Below are 17293 nucleotides of genomic sequence, written 5' to 3'. Positions count from 1 at the left end.
GCCTTTTCCCCAGCTATCATGCTCTTCCATTATGGCTGGTTTCCATGGAAACCCCACATAGGAGTCCAACAGCTGGGGTGCCGTTCTCCAGTTACGAAGTGCACGTCCTGCCCACTGTTGCATGCGGCATCCATTGGAATGAAATCTAATAGGTTAATAACAGTAAGCACGGAGGAAGAACAGCGTACCTTTAGCAGCCAAAAGCAGCACTGCTCATTGCAAATTTCATGCTTTTACTGCACTGCATTTATGTTCAGAAGTGTTTATGGGGTTATATAAACATAATCATTTTTAACATATTATCATATAATGTCTTGTTTTCCATAAGATAATGATCATTCATTGATTTATCCATCCATTTATCCATCAACTCAGGTTCACTGGGACGAGGTGCCAACCCATTACTGGCCACAATCTCTCACACACTCACACACCCATTCACACGTTGTGAACAATTCAAAGATACTAATTAGCCTACAACACATGACTCTGGACTCAGGGAGGAAACCCAGAGGAAATCCCTGAAGGGGTTGAGGCAGAAATCGAGTCCCCAAAGCAAGTGTTTCATTGCATGTTACGAAGAAACAGTTAGGGTGGAGTGAAGAGCATATTTACATCAAGATATAAAAAGGCAGTCAGATTCAGGCTCCCAGAGATCAAGTAACACAAGACAAATTAACCCAATTAAGGTGTTTTGTTGGCTTTGTTAAGAACAGGATGTCTTGGAATTGATTCACCCTGATAAGGTCCCATGCACTGGAAAGCAGTATGTTTCTGTCCATTGCTCTCTGACCCTGGGGAGATGCTGGTCTCTAAGGTGAACAGCCTCTGGCATATTAGAACTGGGACATTGTATCCATACAATACTGTTATAAGCAATGAAGGGCATGTGGAGGAAAGGAACATCATTTGGTTTGCATGTACCTCTTGACCTCCATTTAGTCATAGACAGCAGTGAGCTTTAAAAGTAGTCTGAGTTTCCTCTACGGTGCCCTGTGCTTAACTGACTAACAGATGTACTTCACAGACTCTTAAGCTCTAGGTAATGTACCCTGCCCTCTCTCTCTCTCTCTCTCTCTCTCTCTATCTCTCTCTCTCTTTACTGTCAGCATAAAATCTGCCCTTCTTTGACTGCAGATGTGCTTATTTTCCAATTCTATGCTCAGGTGGATGTAATGTCTAAATCATTACCTCTTAAGAGGACTTGCTCTGAATCTAATATTGGTCAGTTATAGTAAGCTAGATGAGGGAGTAACACCTCTGGATGCGATGTGTTAAAACTGAAGGTGTTCTGGACAATTTCTGAATGTATTCCTAATGTACCACTTCTGAATGTATGACTAGCTCCTGGCAAGGTTTTACGCAAAGTATCTGGCCTGTGACACTGTGGTATCTGTGACAGCTCTCAACTCCTGTTCATTTGAGACAAGGGACTTCCTCAGGCCCTGAGAAATTAATTAAGCAGCCTGCTTTCCTAATGATTGCAGATTGGCCTGACTGATGAATAGGGCAGCAGGCACGCTAGACTGCTGTGTGAACTCTGAAATGAACAGCGCTGATTGTGCTGGATTGAATTGAGGCTCTTTATGGATTGAATTGAGGCTCTTTATGAAGCACTGTGAGCGACTCAGGTTTGTGTTTTACAAATTGTAAGTGGAATTGTAGACATTTGCTGTAATCTCTGAAAATGAATGCATAATGGGTCATGGTGGCACAGCTTGAATTTTTATTGCTGCTGGTCAGTGTTACATACAGCATGCAGTATTAATGTGATCAATCAGTCAATCACGTTATTGACTAAAGTGCAATACAATGTGAGCAGGTCAAAATAAGTAAACCGTAATACAAGGAATACTGGAATAAAAAATACACTCACAAAAGATTCATGACAAGTTGCCAACTACGGCAAAAGCTCAATCAACTCTATGCTTTAATCTGGACCTGGAGACAGAAAGCAATCCAAGATCCCCAGATCTAAGTGATCTGGATATGGAGTGTATGGGTTCAGCATGTCAGAGAGGTACACAGGTGCTTGCTAATTCAATGATTCAAACAAAATTATTCAAATAAATCATTCCAAAATTTGTATATAAATTTGTGTATTTGTATTTGCATGGTTCTTTTTAACAACAGAAATTGTTGTAATTGTCAGTACCTTCAGCCTTTTGTAGGATTGTTGCAGCCAAAAATGTCTGTTCTTACTGCTTCTCTTTTTAAAAAATTGAGTTTTCAATTGAAATTTGCATATCAGATTGTGTATTTGTATATTTATCCTCCTAAGACCCGAGCTTTGGTTTGGCTTGCATTTTAGATTTCTTCTAGCTATTTGGGTTTAGGAGGAACCAATAAATATAATAACCAGATATTATCTTTGAACATGAAGCCACTTCTTTTGTGTACAACAGGTTCCAGTTACAAAGAATTAAGTATTATGGTGCACACAACCAAAAATGTGATGTCCACTTTTGTGGACGCCAGGTTGTAAGTGGGTTAAAGTTCAACAACAGACATTGTCATAAAGCAATTTGATACAAATAGCAAGGAGAAACTCATGAGGTGACATGAGGAGAAGAACTTGAGAAGGACCAGACTCAGGAGGGAACCTCTTCCTGTGTGGGTGATAACAGATAGTGAGATTAAAAAAAGAATCGATTTGAAATCAATTTTAATTCTGACCACTAGCCAATACAGAGAGAGCCAAATGGTAGTGATGTGATCGTATTTACATCTGCTCATCTGAAGCCTGGCTGCTGCATTGTGGACCATTTGAAGGTGTGCTATAGATGACCGATTCACTCCGCAATAAAGAGAATCACAGTAATCTAGGTGTTACGGAATGAATAAAGATGATCTGAATTACAAAGTTCCTTAAAGAGAGATGAGGTTTAGCTTCTTGTAAGTGCCATAGACAGATAAGACTTGACTTAACATTTATTTAAGCATTTATTTGTTTATTAAAAGTAACACTGATGGCAAACAGAAAGGCAAGATCTGACACACAGGGAGTCATAGAGGTGGTGAGATGCCAAAATCAGAGCTGCAAGCACTGATTTATTCATTTCATCCAAACAAAACAAAAAATAACAAGATCATTGCATTCATACATTTATATGCCTCCTTGTGATCCAGCGGCAGGATCCCGTGCACTCAGTGCCGCAGCCCGGGTTCGATTCCTGGGCAGGGTGCTAACCAGGCCACTAAAGAATTAACTTTCAGTGCCGGTCCCAAGCCTGGTTTAAACAAGAGGGTTACATATATATATATATATATATATATATATATATATATATATATACATTAATAGCATACCTACATATTCTGCCATATACGTGGCATATTGGGAGATATATTCTCCCAAATATGTGGTTTCAATCACAGGACAAAGGGAAGAACTTAAAGCCAAGTGTCCTGCCCAGCTATGTGGAGAGAACAATAGGCGATTAAATGCCCATCAGTTTGGGAGAATGTATCATTACCTTTAGTGCAGCAACTCCCATAAGGCTGTACCACTGAAGCACAGTGGCAGAGGAGACGCATAACCAGGCTGATCATGCCATAATTACTGCAGCCATTACCCCTCTCTTGCTATTAAGGTTTTTCAGGCTTGATGAGGTTTTTTTCCAACCAAACTGGCAGATGGTGCAGATGTTATTGGCTTTAAATGCATATTTCACTCTGGATTATAATCTATGAAGCAGAAGCCACAGGGTGTTTGGTGGTATGGATGAATATTTAGTCTAAAAGTTCCTATATAAAAATCCTTATATAATAATACTATATCAGTACCTCCAGGCCTTTTTTATGATTGTTGCAGCCAAAAGTGTCTGTTCTTACTGCTTCCCTTTTTAAAAAAAAATTTTTAAAGAGTTTTTTTGTGCTTCTTTTGTGGAAAACTTTCAAGCACTGGATTCTGACATCATAGGATGCATCATGGCCCAAATTTGCTTTCATCTTTCATCTTGATTTTGTGCTCATCATAAAATTATTATTTCAGATCAGTTTCAGTTGAAATTTGCTTGTCAGATTGTGTATTTGTATTTGTATAGTTTAACAATAGACATATTGTTAATTATTGTATGAAGCTCATAAAGCAGCTTCATACAAATGGCAAGGAAAAAACCCCTGAGATGACATTAGGAAGAAAACTTGAGAAGAACCAGACTCAGGGAGGGAACCCACATAGCATTACAGAGTACGGTTGAAAAAAAAAAGTTGAGGCAAACAGTTCTAAGTGTTTTGAAAGGATATGCAATATGAGCATATTGGGAATATGAGTCCTGGGAGGACACTGAATACTTTATAAAATAGTTACCACCAAATAGACCCTGATTGCATCGACATATCCGACAGTGTACTCTCTTACAGGATACATTCATCCTCATTTCCTCTGCAGTGTCTTCATATATTTTTATTTTCCTGTATTGTCAGCTCAGCATATTAGCGTTTTGGAATCCATTTCCTGTTGGAGATCACTGAGCCCATCATTCCGAAGCCTTTCTCATTTATCACAGCACCGTATTGGAACAGAACCAACATAGTGGCTAGTTTTAGGGAACAAGGGATATGGATTTAGAGGATTAGAACGTTTCCACACTGTCGTGTTTAATGGGGTGTGTACTGTATGATTGTGGTCAAATGTCATCTTTTCCCCAATGAGTACTGAAAATAAGAGGTTAGACTTAAGCCCAGGGTAAATGTACTCTGGCTGATGCAGACTTGTGCATTAGCTGTCACTCCGTCTTCATAGCACACACAAGTGCAAGGATGGTTAGTTTTTATCGCGAAGGATTCCGTCTCCTCAGCGACCTCACCCTTTCTGTTGATGATGCTGCTCTGGAAGATGCATAGACCATCTGTTTTATTGTCTACTGAGGGAAGCTTAACACAACACCACACAACAGAGCAATATGCGTGGCGGTCTCGGAAAACCCTTCGGATGTTAATGTGTCTGAATTCTGGAAATCCAGAAAATTGATTGTGTATTTCTACTCTGACACAGTGTTTTTATTTGTTCAAGCAAAGCTCATGCTGAAATGCCGTCGTAGAAAACATTAATTCCCTCAGCAGATATCTGGAGCCTTGTCAGCTGAGTGTTTTTATCAGACTTGTTACTTTACATAGGATTGAGATATGTGCTGAAGAGAAATATTTCATTTCTGGAAAGATTTAGTAATGGTTTGTTGGTTTGTTTTTCTCTGATTGATGTTTTAGCTTTCTCTCGTATTAGCCCTGTGTCAGAGAAATCATTTTGTAAATCATTGTTATTCTTAATGAGGAGCTTCACACCACAAAGGCTGGTGACAGCGTTTTAGTCGCCATCTTATCAGTGCAGGTCAATACCACATTCTCTTCCTTTTGTCATGACTGATTATTTCAACCTCTTCTCATCATCTCATGCTGATTACAACAAGACATGCTTTACTGTCTGACTGAGGCTAAGTACAGTGACGCTAAAATGGCACTGGATTCTGGCTCCCGTGTGTGTGTGTGTGTGTGTGTGTGGAAAGAGAGATTGTAGGAGGCTGTGTTAAGCATTAGCTGTACTCAGAATTCACAATGCTGCAGTATATCAACACACACTCTCTGAGGAGTTTGAATGCAAGCATTGTACACTATATGGCCAAATGTTTGAGGAGAGCCCTGACCTCAACCCCACTAAACACTCTTGGGATACACTGGAACGCCAACTGCACACCAGGTCTCCTCACACATAATCAGTGCCTGACTTCTCTAATGCTCTTGTGGCTGAACGAACAAATCCCCAATACCACACTCCAAAATCAAGTGGAAAGCCTTCCCAGAAGAGTGGAGTTTATTATAACAGTGAAGGGAGGATAAATCTAAACACACATAGGAGGAGATGATCAAGTGTGCACAAACCTTTGACCATAGAGGATCATTATGCTATATCGGTTTAGTGTGAGAGAAAATAGACAATGTCAGAAATGTTAACTTATCTAGAAAAATAATAGTGAGTCAAGTGTGTAGGAAGGGAATAATGTCTCGAATCAGCTTGTGTCTACTGTCATGATGGGTCTGTATGCTATTAATGTATGCTCTGTGTGTGTGTGTGTGTGTGTTACAGTGCTGAAGCTACTGAAGGAGGGAGCTGACCTAAACACAGTTCTCTCATCAGGAGGTTCGCTGCTCCATCTGGTAGGAACACACTCCAACGCCATGTTCCCTCTAGAGAGGTCTTCCACCGTCTTTCTTTCAATCAGCCATCCTCCCAGAAAAACAATTCTTACACAACTCCTCTGTCTGTCTCTCTGTTTCTCTGCCTGTCAGCTTTCCTCCTTCTGAAATCTTGCTTTCTGAAATCTGATTTTTTTGTCTGTTGTATTGCTTCGTCTAATGTTTTTTTTTTTGTTTATTTATTCCTGACACCATTTCTTACACATAATTGAAAATATAGAGTCACAGCATGGGTTCAGCTTCTTGGCCACTGATTGAACAGTTAGGGATTGAGGGCCTTGGTCAGGTTCCAGGTAGTAGCTCTGTGATACTCTTGTGGATGCAAACTTGCTGCTATCAGCTTCTATTTGTCCTGAAACTGCTAATGGGTTTCATGCAAGTTATAACATCTCTATTTGTATAATAATACTCACAAAATCATCATGTCCAAGACCTCTTGAAAGCTAGAGTATCTGGAACATCGTTTAAACCTTTCTCCCAGAACACTGGCATCTTATTCCATTTGACTCATTGAACATTTTCAATCAGCAAAAACAAATGAATTATTTTATCGCAGCAGGTTTGATATAAAATGAGTCATGACACTGTTGGCTTTTAGTGTGAGATGTTTTAGATAACCTTACACAGAATTGTAGTGGTTGAAGATAACATCTTTATATTTTTAGCTGTTTATGAACAAGCACTTGTGGCATCTCAGAGAGCAGATATGGGTTTAATATCAGCATTTACTTTTAAGATATAAACATGACTATGAGTGTATAGCCCCTGTTAGGCAGAAATAATTAGGAAAAGCTATAAATTCTGCTTTAAGGCCCTGAGTGTCTTACTTGTCATATGAGTCATTAACCACTACTGTGGGGTGTAACATCGCAAAGAAATTCAATGCTGAACATGAGCACCCCAAAACTCCTTTGCCCTTTGTAAGAAGAGTTCATTTTTTAGAAGCAATCCTGATACATGACTTGTGAAATAACAATGAACAATCAGGTCTAACCGAAGCCAACGGCCTGCAGTGTGTTCGTTACAGAACACCAGTGAGACATCAAGAGGCACCAGTGGAGTTTTCCAATGAATTGCATTTTTATTTTCAGAATGATTTTATTTTCATTTAATTATTAATTACCTGCTGAATAGAGTGCAGGAAAAAAACCTGTCCCGCAAAATTCGCCTGTTATTAGTGTGAGCTCTAGCTATTATTTGGTATAATTAGTATTTCTCTGCAGCACTGTTAGAATTTTTGTGGCTGCCTGCCCATATGCTTAAGTTTCCCATAATGCTGCTCTGCTCTTTGCAGTGTGCTCGCCATGACAATGTGTTTGCGGCAGAGATTCTGATAGAACGAGGCCTGAATGTCAATCTGCAGGATGAAGACCTCTGGACTGCGCTGCATGTGGCCTGTGCCTGCGACCACACTGATATGATGCTGCTGCTGCTTTTGGTGAGGATTAAAACACACAATTACACATACACACATTGTTGAGCAGATTGTTATTCAGAATTTTACGCCCTAGAGATTTGTTTCTTCCTTAGTATGTACTTTTGCTGTAATCACTATTATGAGAAGGAAAATAGAGAAGGAACTAACGGATAAAACACAACACAGGAACACAATCAATGCTGGTGTGTTGTGTGTTGTTATCACACTGAATTTACTTTCCAGTAACAGCATGTCCAGACATGCCTTATTCCTCTTACATCCCAGCTATTTGCAAACGATTAACATTGTTAATGCATGAATTATTTACACATTGTAGACCAAAAAGCATAAAGCATGTCATGAATACATGTTGTACATGTCTGAAACATCTCCTTATACCAAGTCAATTATATGTTTATGCTCAATTTAATTCATTTGTAGCTTTACATTACGCTACCATGCAGGTCCCTGTGAATACACCGTTACTATAGAAACAATCAATTTCTATAGTAACAGCAATTTCATTGTGAATCAAGAACAATAAGAATGCATTAACATAAACCTGCAATTTGAGTTCGCGCCATGCTGCTCTAGCACGTCAATCAGCACCTTCTGAGAAATGAGATTCAGTAATTTAAGCGTCCTAAATTAGATTGGCTTTATAAAATGCAAATAAATACAGTTCTGAAAAACAACCAGCCTCTGGACAGAGTCCTATACTATATGCATGTGTACCATTTGTATATGCATGTAGTATTTCCTGTTTCAGCACTGTGGCTTTTGCCTCCTCCGTGTTTCTTCTCCTCTTCCTGTAATTTTAATTTTTTTTTTATTTACTCCTCTGGTCATATTCTCTGTCACACCCTCCTCCAGAAGATTAAAGAGGATTATGTAGCAATGGATGAAAGTGAAAATAACGCAGGAGAGATGAGAAGCGTGACTGACTGCCTATGATTCAATCCTGCCTTTCCTCAACATTGTGAATGTTTTGAGACAGTCAGTGAGTGTGTTTGATATGTATGCGAATGTCTGTATAAATAACGTAAGTAGTTTCAGTCTTGGCCTTTAAACTGGTACGGGAGCTCTAAATCACTGATCAGAGAGGATGCTGTGGTGTTCATTTTGGGTGAGTGTGTGGAGACATTAGGAAGAATACTGCTAACCCTGAACACTCTGTGTAGACATTGCAGTGGATATGAACATACACACACACACACACACTCTCTCTCTCTCTCTCTCTCTCTCTCTCTCTCTCTCTCGCTCTCTCTCTCTCTCTCTCTCACACCAATACACACATAAATCGGTTCCATGTGATTGAATCACATGTTATATGATGGAGGCATATTAACACACTTAGCTGTTGTACATACAGCATGATTTGATCACTTTTATTTTCATATCACACCCTGGTGTTTTGAACCAGACACATCACCAATAGACTATTCTACCATGCAGAGTTTAATCGCCTAGATTTAATGCTATAGCACTAACATTCTCATGAGATTTCACAAATTACCTTAAAACTATGTGAATTGATCATGATCAATTTTGATCTGTGTTCAAACTTGTTTAAATGAAGCAATGAAGTCACATTTTGTTGAGAAATATGTAGAAATGTATAAATATTTTTATGTAAACAATATGTAATATTTTTCTTAAAACTGATGGAACATATATCTTTTTTAGAGAAGGTGCAGTCAGTAATTTTACTACTAATGAAAATACTACTACTACTACTACTACTAATAATAATACAGTGGTACCTCAGTGTTCAACCTTAATTCGTTCCAAAATCTGGTGGAATACCGATTTGGTTGAAAACTGAATTATTTTTCCCCATAGGAAATAATGTAAAACAAATGAATCTGTTTCAGCTTGATGGTTGATCTCACAACTTTCCTCTTGTCAAAACTGATGCCTGATTTACCCTTTTTTCGGAGACATGGCTACAGAGATTATACCACAAAAGATAGCGTGGGGTTGTTACACAAGCCCTCACAGATGATGCTTTCAGAACAGATGACCCGTGTAAACTGCTTTATCTCTATTGTCTACACCAGGGTACACGGCATGGGTGTCGCTAGGCCATTTTTAGGGGGGCTTTATCATTTCTGTGGTGCAGTTAATGTGAACCAACCAACATACAAATAATTGAAGAAGTCCTCATCTAACACTAGCATGTATGTTTTTTAGTCTAGTAAAAGCAGGTGCATGTATTATAGGAGTGTAGCTTTGCCGGAAACACTGATTTTTAAATCTTTCCCCAAAATCACTGGCTGTATCTTTAAACCATTGTTCTGTGGCACTGCAGATCACTAAAAAGGCTTCTTTGGCAAAAATAAGCACTATACCAAAGGTCCTCTACTGGTAGACTGGATGTGGACCCAGCACAGTATTTTAGGGAACTGAACTGAAAAAAATAAATACTGCAGGGCAACGTAGGAAAAAACAAACAAACCTGGCAGCAGTTCAACAACTCCAGTTCTGCGGCTGCTTCTGAACACGAACCAACACGACTTCTGGAGCCGATACTCGATTTATGCGATTTATCTAATCACATGCTTTTAAGTCAATTATTCATCTGAAGGCAGCTCATTGGTCTAGAGACTAGCTGCAAGCTAGAGACATCAAATCAGGAAGGGAAGAAAGATTTTTTTATTCTGTTAACCCTTTCTGGTCTGATTCCAGAAGACATGAAAGTGCTTGTAAGAAAAAAAAGATGAATAGACAGAAATGTGTGTGTTTATTCTCTCTGAATCTTAACTGAACACCTTTGTAGCTCATCTGAGTGCAGGATGCACCACAATAACAATCTTAAGAACTGATCATGAATAATAAACATGGATTGTTATGAAACTGGATTTTCAACCATTTTAGATGAATATCACTGGTTTGTACTGTTTCATGTATAATAACTGACGAACCAAATTGCAAGAAGAATCAGTTGAAAATGAAAGGGGAAAAAAAAAACAAGTTGATTTATCAGGTACTTATGGAGAATTTGTCCTCCACATGGTGCAGGTGTGTGAGATAGTTGATTGGCTCTAATGTGGCACTGCATCCAGATGTAGCCTGTTTGCTCTGGGCTCTGATAGGCAGTGTGTGTGTGTGTGTGTAAAATTGTGTCGTTGTGGATGTTTGATGTTTGATGTAACCTTCATGCTGCTAGTGCTTTGCTTTGGTTGGATGAAGCACAGAAGCAGGTGGTGAGGCAGGACACAAACATGCAAATAGGCAGCTTTTGGTGTTGTAGTGAAGCAGCTGGTTCAGTTTCCAATATTTCTCGTTAGAGACCGAGTATGCAAAATATTACAGTTAACACTGTCACTGGATTAGTCCTCTGATTCCTCACATACTGAAACACACGTCTTAGATCAGCAGGTTGCACAAAATATATTTTGTAGACAAATATTCTCTCTATTATGTTGGCTAGATTTTTCTTTCAGCCGTGTTCCCCGCACCTTTCTCCTTCTGGATCTTTCTGTACAGCAGTGTTCAGTGAGACGTATAATGTGAGAGATAAACTTGGAAAACATGTCAGAAATGTGGAACTGCATTATTCATGTATGTTCTGGCAGAGTGGTGTTTACTCATCATGTTCTTGACGTCATTGCCTTGATAATGTGGGAGCTGCATGGGATTTTTTTCTCTAATATAGCAAATATTTTCTCATGTAGAAGAACTCTACTGTCAACCATGGAAAGTGTGTGTGTGTGTGTGAGAGAGAAAAAAGTGTGCAATTTTCTGCAGCTGTGTCTTCTGTGTGTGTGCATTTCTTTGTATAAATACAGAAATGTATGAATGAATATTTCAGAAAGTAGGCCTCATTTGCATAGTAGAGTATGAGTAGATTGGAGGAGAGCTGGTGAAGCAGAGGAAATGACACTGTAATTATAGCACAGAGGAGACACTTTCCAGCCCCTCTCACATGTGCACTTTCACACTGGAAATAAACTGTAATTAATCAGGAAGGTGTTAAATTTGAACGCAGAGCAGAATCAAAATGATGAGGAGATTGATGAGGCAGTCGAGAGGGATTATCATTCCCTGGGGATTCTCAGGAGGGCACGTGTTTGACTTTAAGCCTGGGAATGGGATGACTTCTTGATTGGTATTTATTTGACACTACAGATTGAAAGCCAAATGTTAACAAAATAAATAGCAGGAGAAATGTCTGGAAATCTTAGCTGATTCAAATATATAATGTTTATAGCATTTGATAGATGTGACTTCTATACATCTTGTTTTATACAGTTAGGGGCAGTTTGCCAGCAGTGGGATTTGAACACATGACCTTCAGATCTGTGGTCCAGCATCCTGGCCACTGATCTGTGGTCCGACATCCTAGCCAAATGTTAAGAGAATAAATAGCAGGAGAAATGTCTGGAAATCTGAGCTGATTAAAATGTTCATAGCATTTGATAGATGTGACTTATATACATCTTCTTTTATATAGGTAGGGGTCAGGGGGCTTGCCCAGGCATCAGGGGTGGGGGACACTTTGCTAGCAGTGGGACTTGAACACATGACCTTCAGATTTGTGGTCCAGCATTATACTATGGTAGCCACTGAGCTACCACTTCCCCCAAGTGCCTGTATCAGGAACAAAAAGCAAGCAGTGGAATGTGTGCTGTAAAGCCCATCTGATAACTGAGGTGAAGAAGAAGTGAAGTAGTTCAGATTTATGTGGATTTTATGCCACTTATGAATTCAGGAATTATTCCAAACTGTATGAAGGACACTGAGGTTCTGACCTTTGTAGTTTCTTCCTCATCAAATTCATTATGGAAACAGTGATGTCCTGATAATGTGCTGGCAGAATGTAGCTTACTATGCTAAAAACAACTTACATTTCCAAATTTGAAACTTGACCTCAGAATAGCTGACGAGGACATTTCAAGCTTGTCTAAGAACCTTATAATCCCTTCTATTTAACTGTCATGCTTTGGTCTGCATGTTTGAATCTTCATTACTTCAACCTGCTCATAACATTGCAGTAACATTAGCTGATATATCCTGCTTTAGAGATGATGATGTAATGTTTGCTTTTTTGGGTATGATTGAAAAGAAGCAAAAATATTTGGACCAGCAAATGCACAAAATATATAGTGAGACATTTTAGTGAGGAACTAAAGTATTTAACTCCATAAAATGAAACCATCTCAATAAAGCCAGAAGACTGGAATGTAAGATTAGAAATGAGCAGTTGGTGTAATGGACACTGAGCATAACGGTGTATTAAATATGAAGAGGGTCTGGGCATGAGTATGCCAATGACGGGCATAATTCTTCTGCTTTCTACTTTTTTTGTCTTCTTGCCCAGGCAGAGAAATAAGCTTTTATTATGTTCTCACTATAAACATAACATAATCTTGTATCACAGATACTGTGGAATCATGTAGGCTAAGAATTTTTCCAGTGAAATGTGACCCTGCCTTTACCCCATCACTGCCGCATTCGATCACATCCTCAGACTGTTTAAGCTTGAAGTCTCTCCTTTCCTTATATGGAAGATATAAGGATTTTGTAAACTGTCCTGGTTTTTGGTTCAAATGATACAGAATTTGTAAGAAGAGAAGAAGAGTCTGCCAGTGTTTTGGATGACAACACACTGATGAGATTGACAGGTTTAGGTGTGAATGATGTTGGCATCATTTTAGCAGCTATTTCAGCAGCTTGCACAGGCACTCACTTGTGTTTTTCTGTGACATGATTATGAAGATAGAGCACTGGAGGATTCTCCTCTCTGAGGCTGCACACACACACACACACACACAGGTGAGTCAGCCTTCATAGAACAGACTGCTCGGTTGCTATGGATACACATTTTGGAGCTCCTCCATACTATAGTTCAGGGCTTTCACCATGGTTTTCCCCCATACACACACACACACACACACACACGTGTGAGAAATCTATACAATTTTGTATTTTCAAAACTGTGAATGCTTAGTACACCTCCATGCTGAACACATCCTCCTACAGTCTCTACAACCGCCTCTGCTTCAGCACCTCTCTCCCTGACCTGTTTGCTCAGCTCTAGCTCTAGCACACACACACACACACACACACTCAAAACTGGTGTCCTTGTAGGGACCTTGTGACATTTGGTCCCCCCAAGATTGTAAAAGGTCTCTAAACACATTCCAAGTAATCACCCTTCTTCAACAAAATCCATCCATCATTGAAGCATTTTCTCATAATGCACATGTTAATCTTTTAATTAATTTCATTCCATGTTCTCTATATTGTTTATATTTTAAGGCACTATTCATTTCTCCTACTTTCATGTCGTCTCTTTCCTGTCAATCAAAAACCAAACCAAACAAAAAAAAACATAAAACATCCCTCTGCAATCTCTCTCTCTCTCTCTCTCTCTCTCTCTCTCATTCTACGTATTTTCTGTTTTTATGGCTGCCGTCGGCTATTTTCTCTTGTGCTAATGCTCTTATCTCTTCAGTGCAATGCTGGCTTTAGGATGAAGCCTCCCACATCCCACTCCAGGCATACACTCTCTTTCTTTTCATTTTGTGCAGCGCTCCCTCTTCCAAGTGTGCTTGCTCCAAAATTGGGCCATCACATATTTCAGATTTTAGTTTTGACACATGTCCTGTTCATGATTTTGCAGATTGTAGACGCAGCTAGCCTTTTTTTTTAATACCACTGACATTTTTCTCAAAGTTAAAATGGATTTTTTTTTGGGGGGGGGGTTAAGATTTATGTCCCAATTATATCACTGATAATGTCACTTGATAGCTGAGTCACCCAAGACTACAAATCTGGGAGGATGATGTCTAATGTGTGTGTTCTCTGACACATAGGAAGCTAGCTAAATAAGCCAGCTGTTTGGCCCTATTTTGTATACAAATAATGGCAATTAGCTGTTATTTCTGTGATTGCCAGAGAAGAAGGCTAGGCCCTCAGGAGTGCAGACAATCCCAGCCAATGGACTGGACTCCTGATATCCCGCTTAGAGGATGATGCTTAGACACTCACGGCATGCAGGAGCCCAGTCACTGAGTTATTATTGACTTATTAACACGAGCCAATTGCAACATATATTGGAGTGCTGCTTATCTCTCTAATAGCTCCATGAGCGTGCAGATAAGTACAATATTTAGAAACAAATGCCTGTTTTCCAAGCACTTTAGGTTTATCACCCCCCCCATGTATACCCATTTTGCACTGCTTTTACATTCGTGCCACTGACCAATTATTATAACAGGTTTAATTGGAAAGAAGCAATTAAGGCTGGCTTTGTGTCTGTGTAATGGGTCACAGGAGGCCATAATCAGGCAGGGCAGATTTAATTGCACATTTGCCCTCATTATTGCCAGATAATCAGAGTTAGGTGTCTACCCTCGGTTTATATTAACCTGGTGATTTGGTTCCACACTTTTTCTATCTTTTGCTTGACATGAGTCAAAACATACTTCTCATCATGGAATACTATAATAAACTCACACACAAAGAGTACATCACTGTTTCTCTAGACTTGTGTTAGATATTTTAAATGGCACCTTCCAAATTAGTCATTTGAATGTGTTACATGCTTTTTATTACTCAAGCTTTAGGCAGAATATGACCCAGGCATGCAGCTGTATTAAAGGTCTTGTTTTAATACACTACACTAGATTAACACATTTCTGGAAAAGCTGGAATTTGAGTTTGCAACCATTATAGTCAGCAAAGAACCACTAAGCCACCACAGATCCTTTTCCTTACAAATCACTTGTGATATATTTGATTGAAAGTATTTTACACATTTATTGTGTAATTTTAATATATGCTTACTGAGCACTTTATTAAGAACACTTTCTTATTCATGCAACTATCTGTTCATTGAGTCATGTGGGAGCAGTGCAATTGATGAAATGTAATGCAGATACGACTATGGCAGTGTTAATACGGTAATGTTCACATCAATCATCAGAATAAGGAGAAAACGTGATATTAGTGTTTTTGACCATGGCATGATTGGTTTGTCTGCTGGTATTTCTACAATGCCTGATTTCCTGTGATTTTTTACAACTTTCTAGAGTTTACTCAGAATGGTGCAATAAAGAAAAAATGTCCTGTGATAGAAAGGTCTGCTGACAGAAACGCCTTGTTAATGAAGAGAGGTCATTGGAGAATGGCCAGACTGGTTTGAACTGACAGAAAGGCTACAGTAAGTCAATACAATTGTGGTGAGCAGAAAAGCATCTCAGAATACACAACGGATGGGCTACAAGAGCAGAAGAACATTTTGGGCTTTACTTGGCAATCTAGTACAGAAAGGTGAGGATGTGAGTGAGGCAAAGACTCACCAAAACTCTTCTGAGATCAAAGCAAGGACTTGGTCAGTATTAGTATTAGTAGGATTAGTACCCAGCATTTGTAGTGTACTTAATATAGTGTTTAGAGAGTATGTATTGAAAAAAGAGTTCTCTTTTGATTCATCAGATAAGATTATATATTTTATTCAGATGACTGTGGCATCATGTAATGTCTTTGGGGAGATCAGAGCTTCTCAGAAAACATGTCTTCAAGAACACACCCTCATGACCCAATATTTCTATTTTGTAGGCCAATATTAAATTAGCTCTGTTCCAGCATCCACTCTTATCATAGATACAGTATTTCTGTCATCCTGTCTCTGTGTGGTAATCCATCATAATACAATTCATCTTAGGTTCGGGTTGCCAGGGTGAAGCTTGCCAATCTTTTCTTTTTTTTTCTGTCTGACATCGAGTGCAGGAGTTCTAGTACAAATCTGACCAGACTTTATTATCAGCCTGAAGCACATGATGTATGAGGTGGATCAATGGAGGTGCTGATGAAGGCTTTCAGTCATCTGAAACATTAAATTGTCAAGTAGTAGTAAGTCAGAGTGACTAGCTGCTATGTTGTGGAGACTCCAAACTCCGCAATACTGGAGTTTAGCTTCTTGTAGGAACATGAAGGAACCGTCTTTAGTAGTGCACCTTTTAAAACGAAAGATATGTCCACAATGTGATGGATATATGAGTGCTATTACAGGCACTGACTTCTAGCTAATATTTTGAGTGGTACACATTAAGACCGGTCATTACCATAATTGCTTTCTGTAGCACTTTAATAAATTATTTAGGCCTAGACAAACACAATGACATTTAATAGCATGTTTTCTTGTTCAGTTAATTATATAATAGATATAAAGACTTCAGGCCAAGCATCACAGACACTAATGGGGATTCGATTCCCGGTAACATTTCTCCGATTTTTGGATAGAATATGACTTTTATTCTTAGAGAGTATGTAAGAAGAAACGCAGCTTACTGACATAAATACATACATACGGTGCCTTTAACTGACTACACAAAACATTTCCTAAAACTTTGCATATGTTTAATATAGCATACATACCATTGTCTTATACATGAATAATGCGTGAATAATATTTGTTTGTTTTTTTGGGTGAGGGGAAAAAATATAAACCTTTAAAAAATTAGATTTTGTAGTATGCATATGAGATCCTAGGTAATGAATGATTGATTTTATTGTATTGATTTTTAAAAAGAGATTTATTAGGGTGTGATACCGGGTCTTAAATTTTCAGAATGTTCTAGAATAGAATAAAAATGTATTTCCTGTCATTATAGATCTACTTAAAATTATTGGTTGTGTAAAGTATTACAACACAACTGCTTTGTTATATTT

At 38.8% G+C, this 17293-nt stretch overlaps 1 protein-coding gene across 3 annotated transcripts in view; it reads left to right on the top strand.

The window, feature by feature from the left end:
* myo16 (myosin XVI) overlaps positions 1–17293 on the top strand; it is a 122705-nt gene that overhangs the window by 35995 nt on the left and 69417 nt on the right. For all 3 annotated transcript variants that reach the window (XM_058393041.1, XM_058393040.1, XM_058393042.1), the window contains exons 3-4: positions 6086–6156; positions 7490–7633. In XM_058393041.1, the coding sequence (XP_058249024.1) occupies positions 6086–6156; positions 7490–7633 (215 nt within the window). The remainder of the gene's footprint in view (positions 1–6085; positions 6157–7489; positions 7634–17293) is intronic.

Source organism: Hemibagrus wyckioides, linkage group LG06 (assembly GCF_019097595.1).
Source record: "Hemibagrus wyckioides isolate EC202008001 linkage group LG06, SWU_Hwy_1.0, whole genome shotgun sequence".
NCBI classification, from domain to species: Eukaryota; Metazoa; Chordata; class Actinopteri; order Siluriformes; family Bagridae; genus Hemibagrus; species Hemibagrus wyckioides.
The sequence above is the reverse complement of the archived record's forward strand: the minus strand, read 5'-3'. Positions and strand labels throughout refer to the sequence as shown.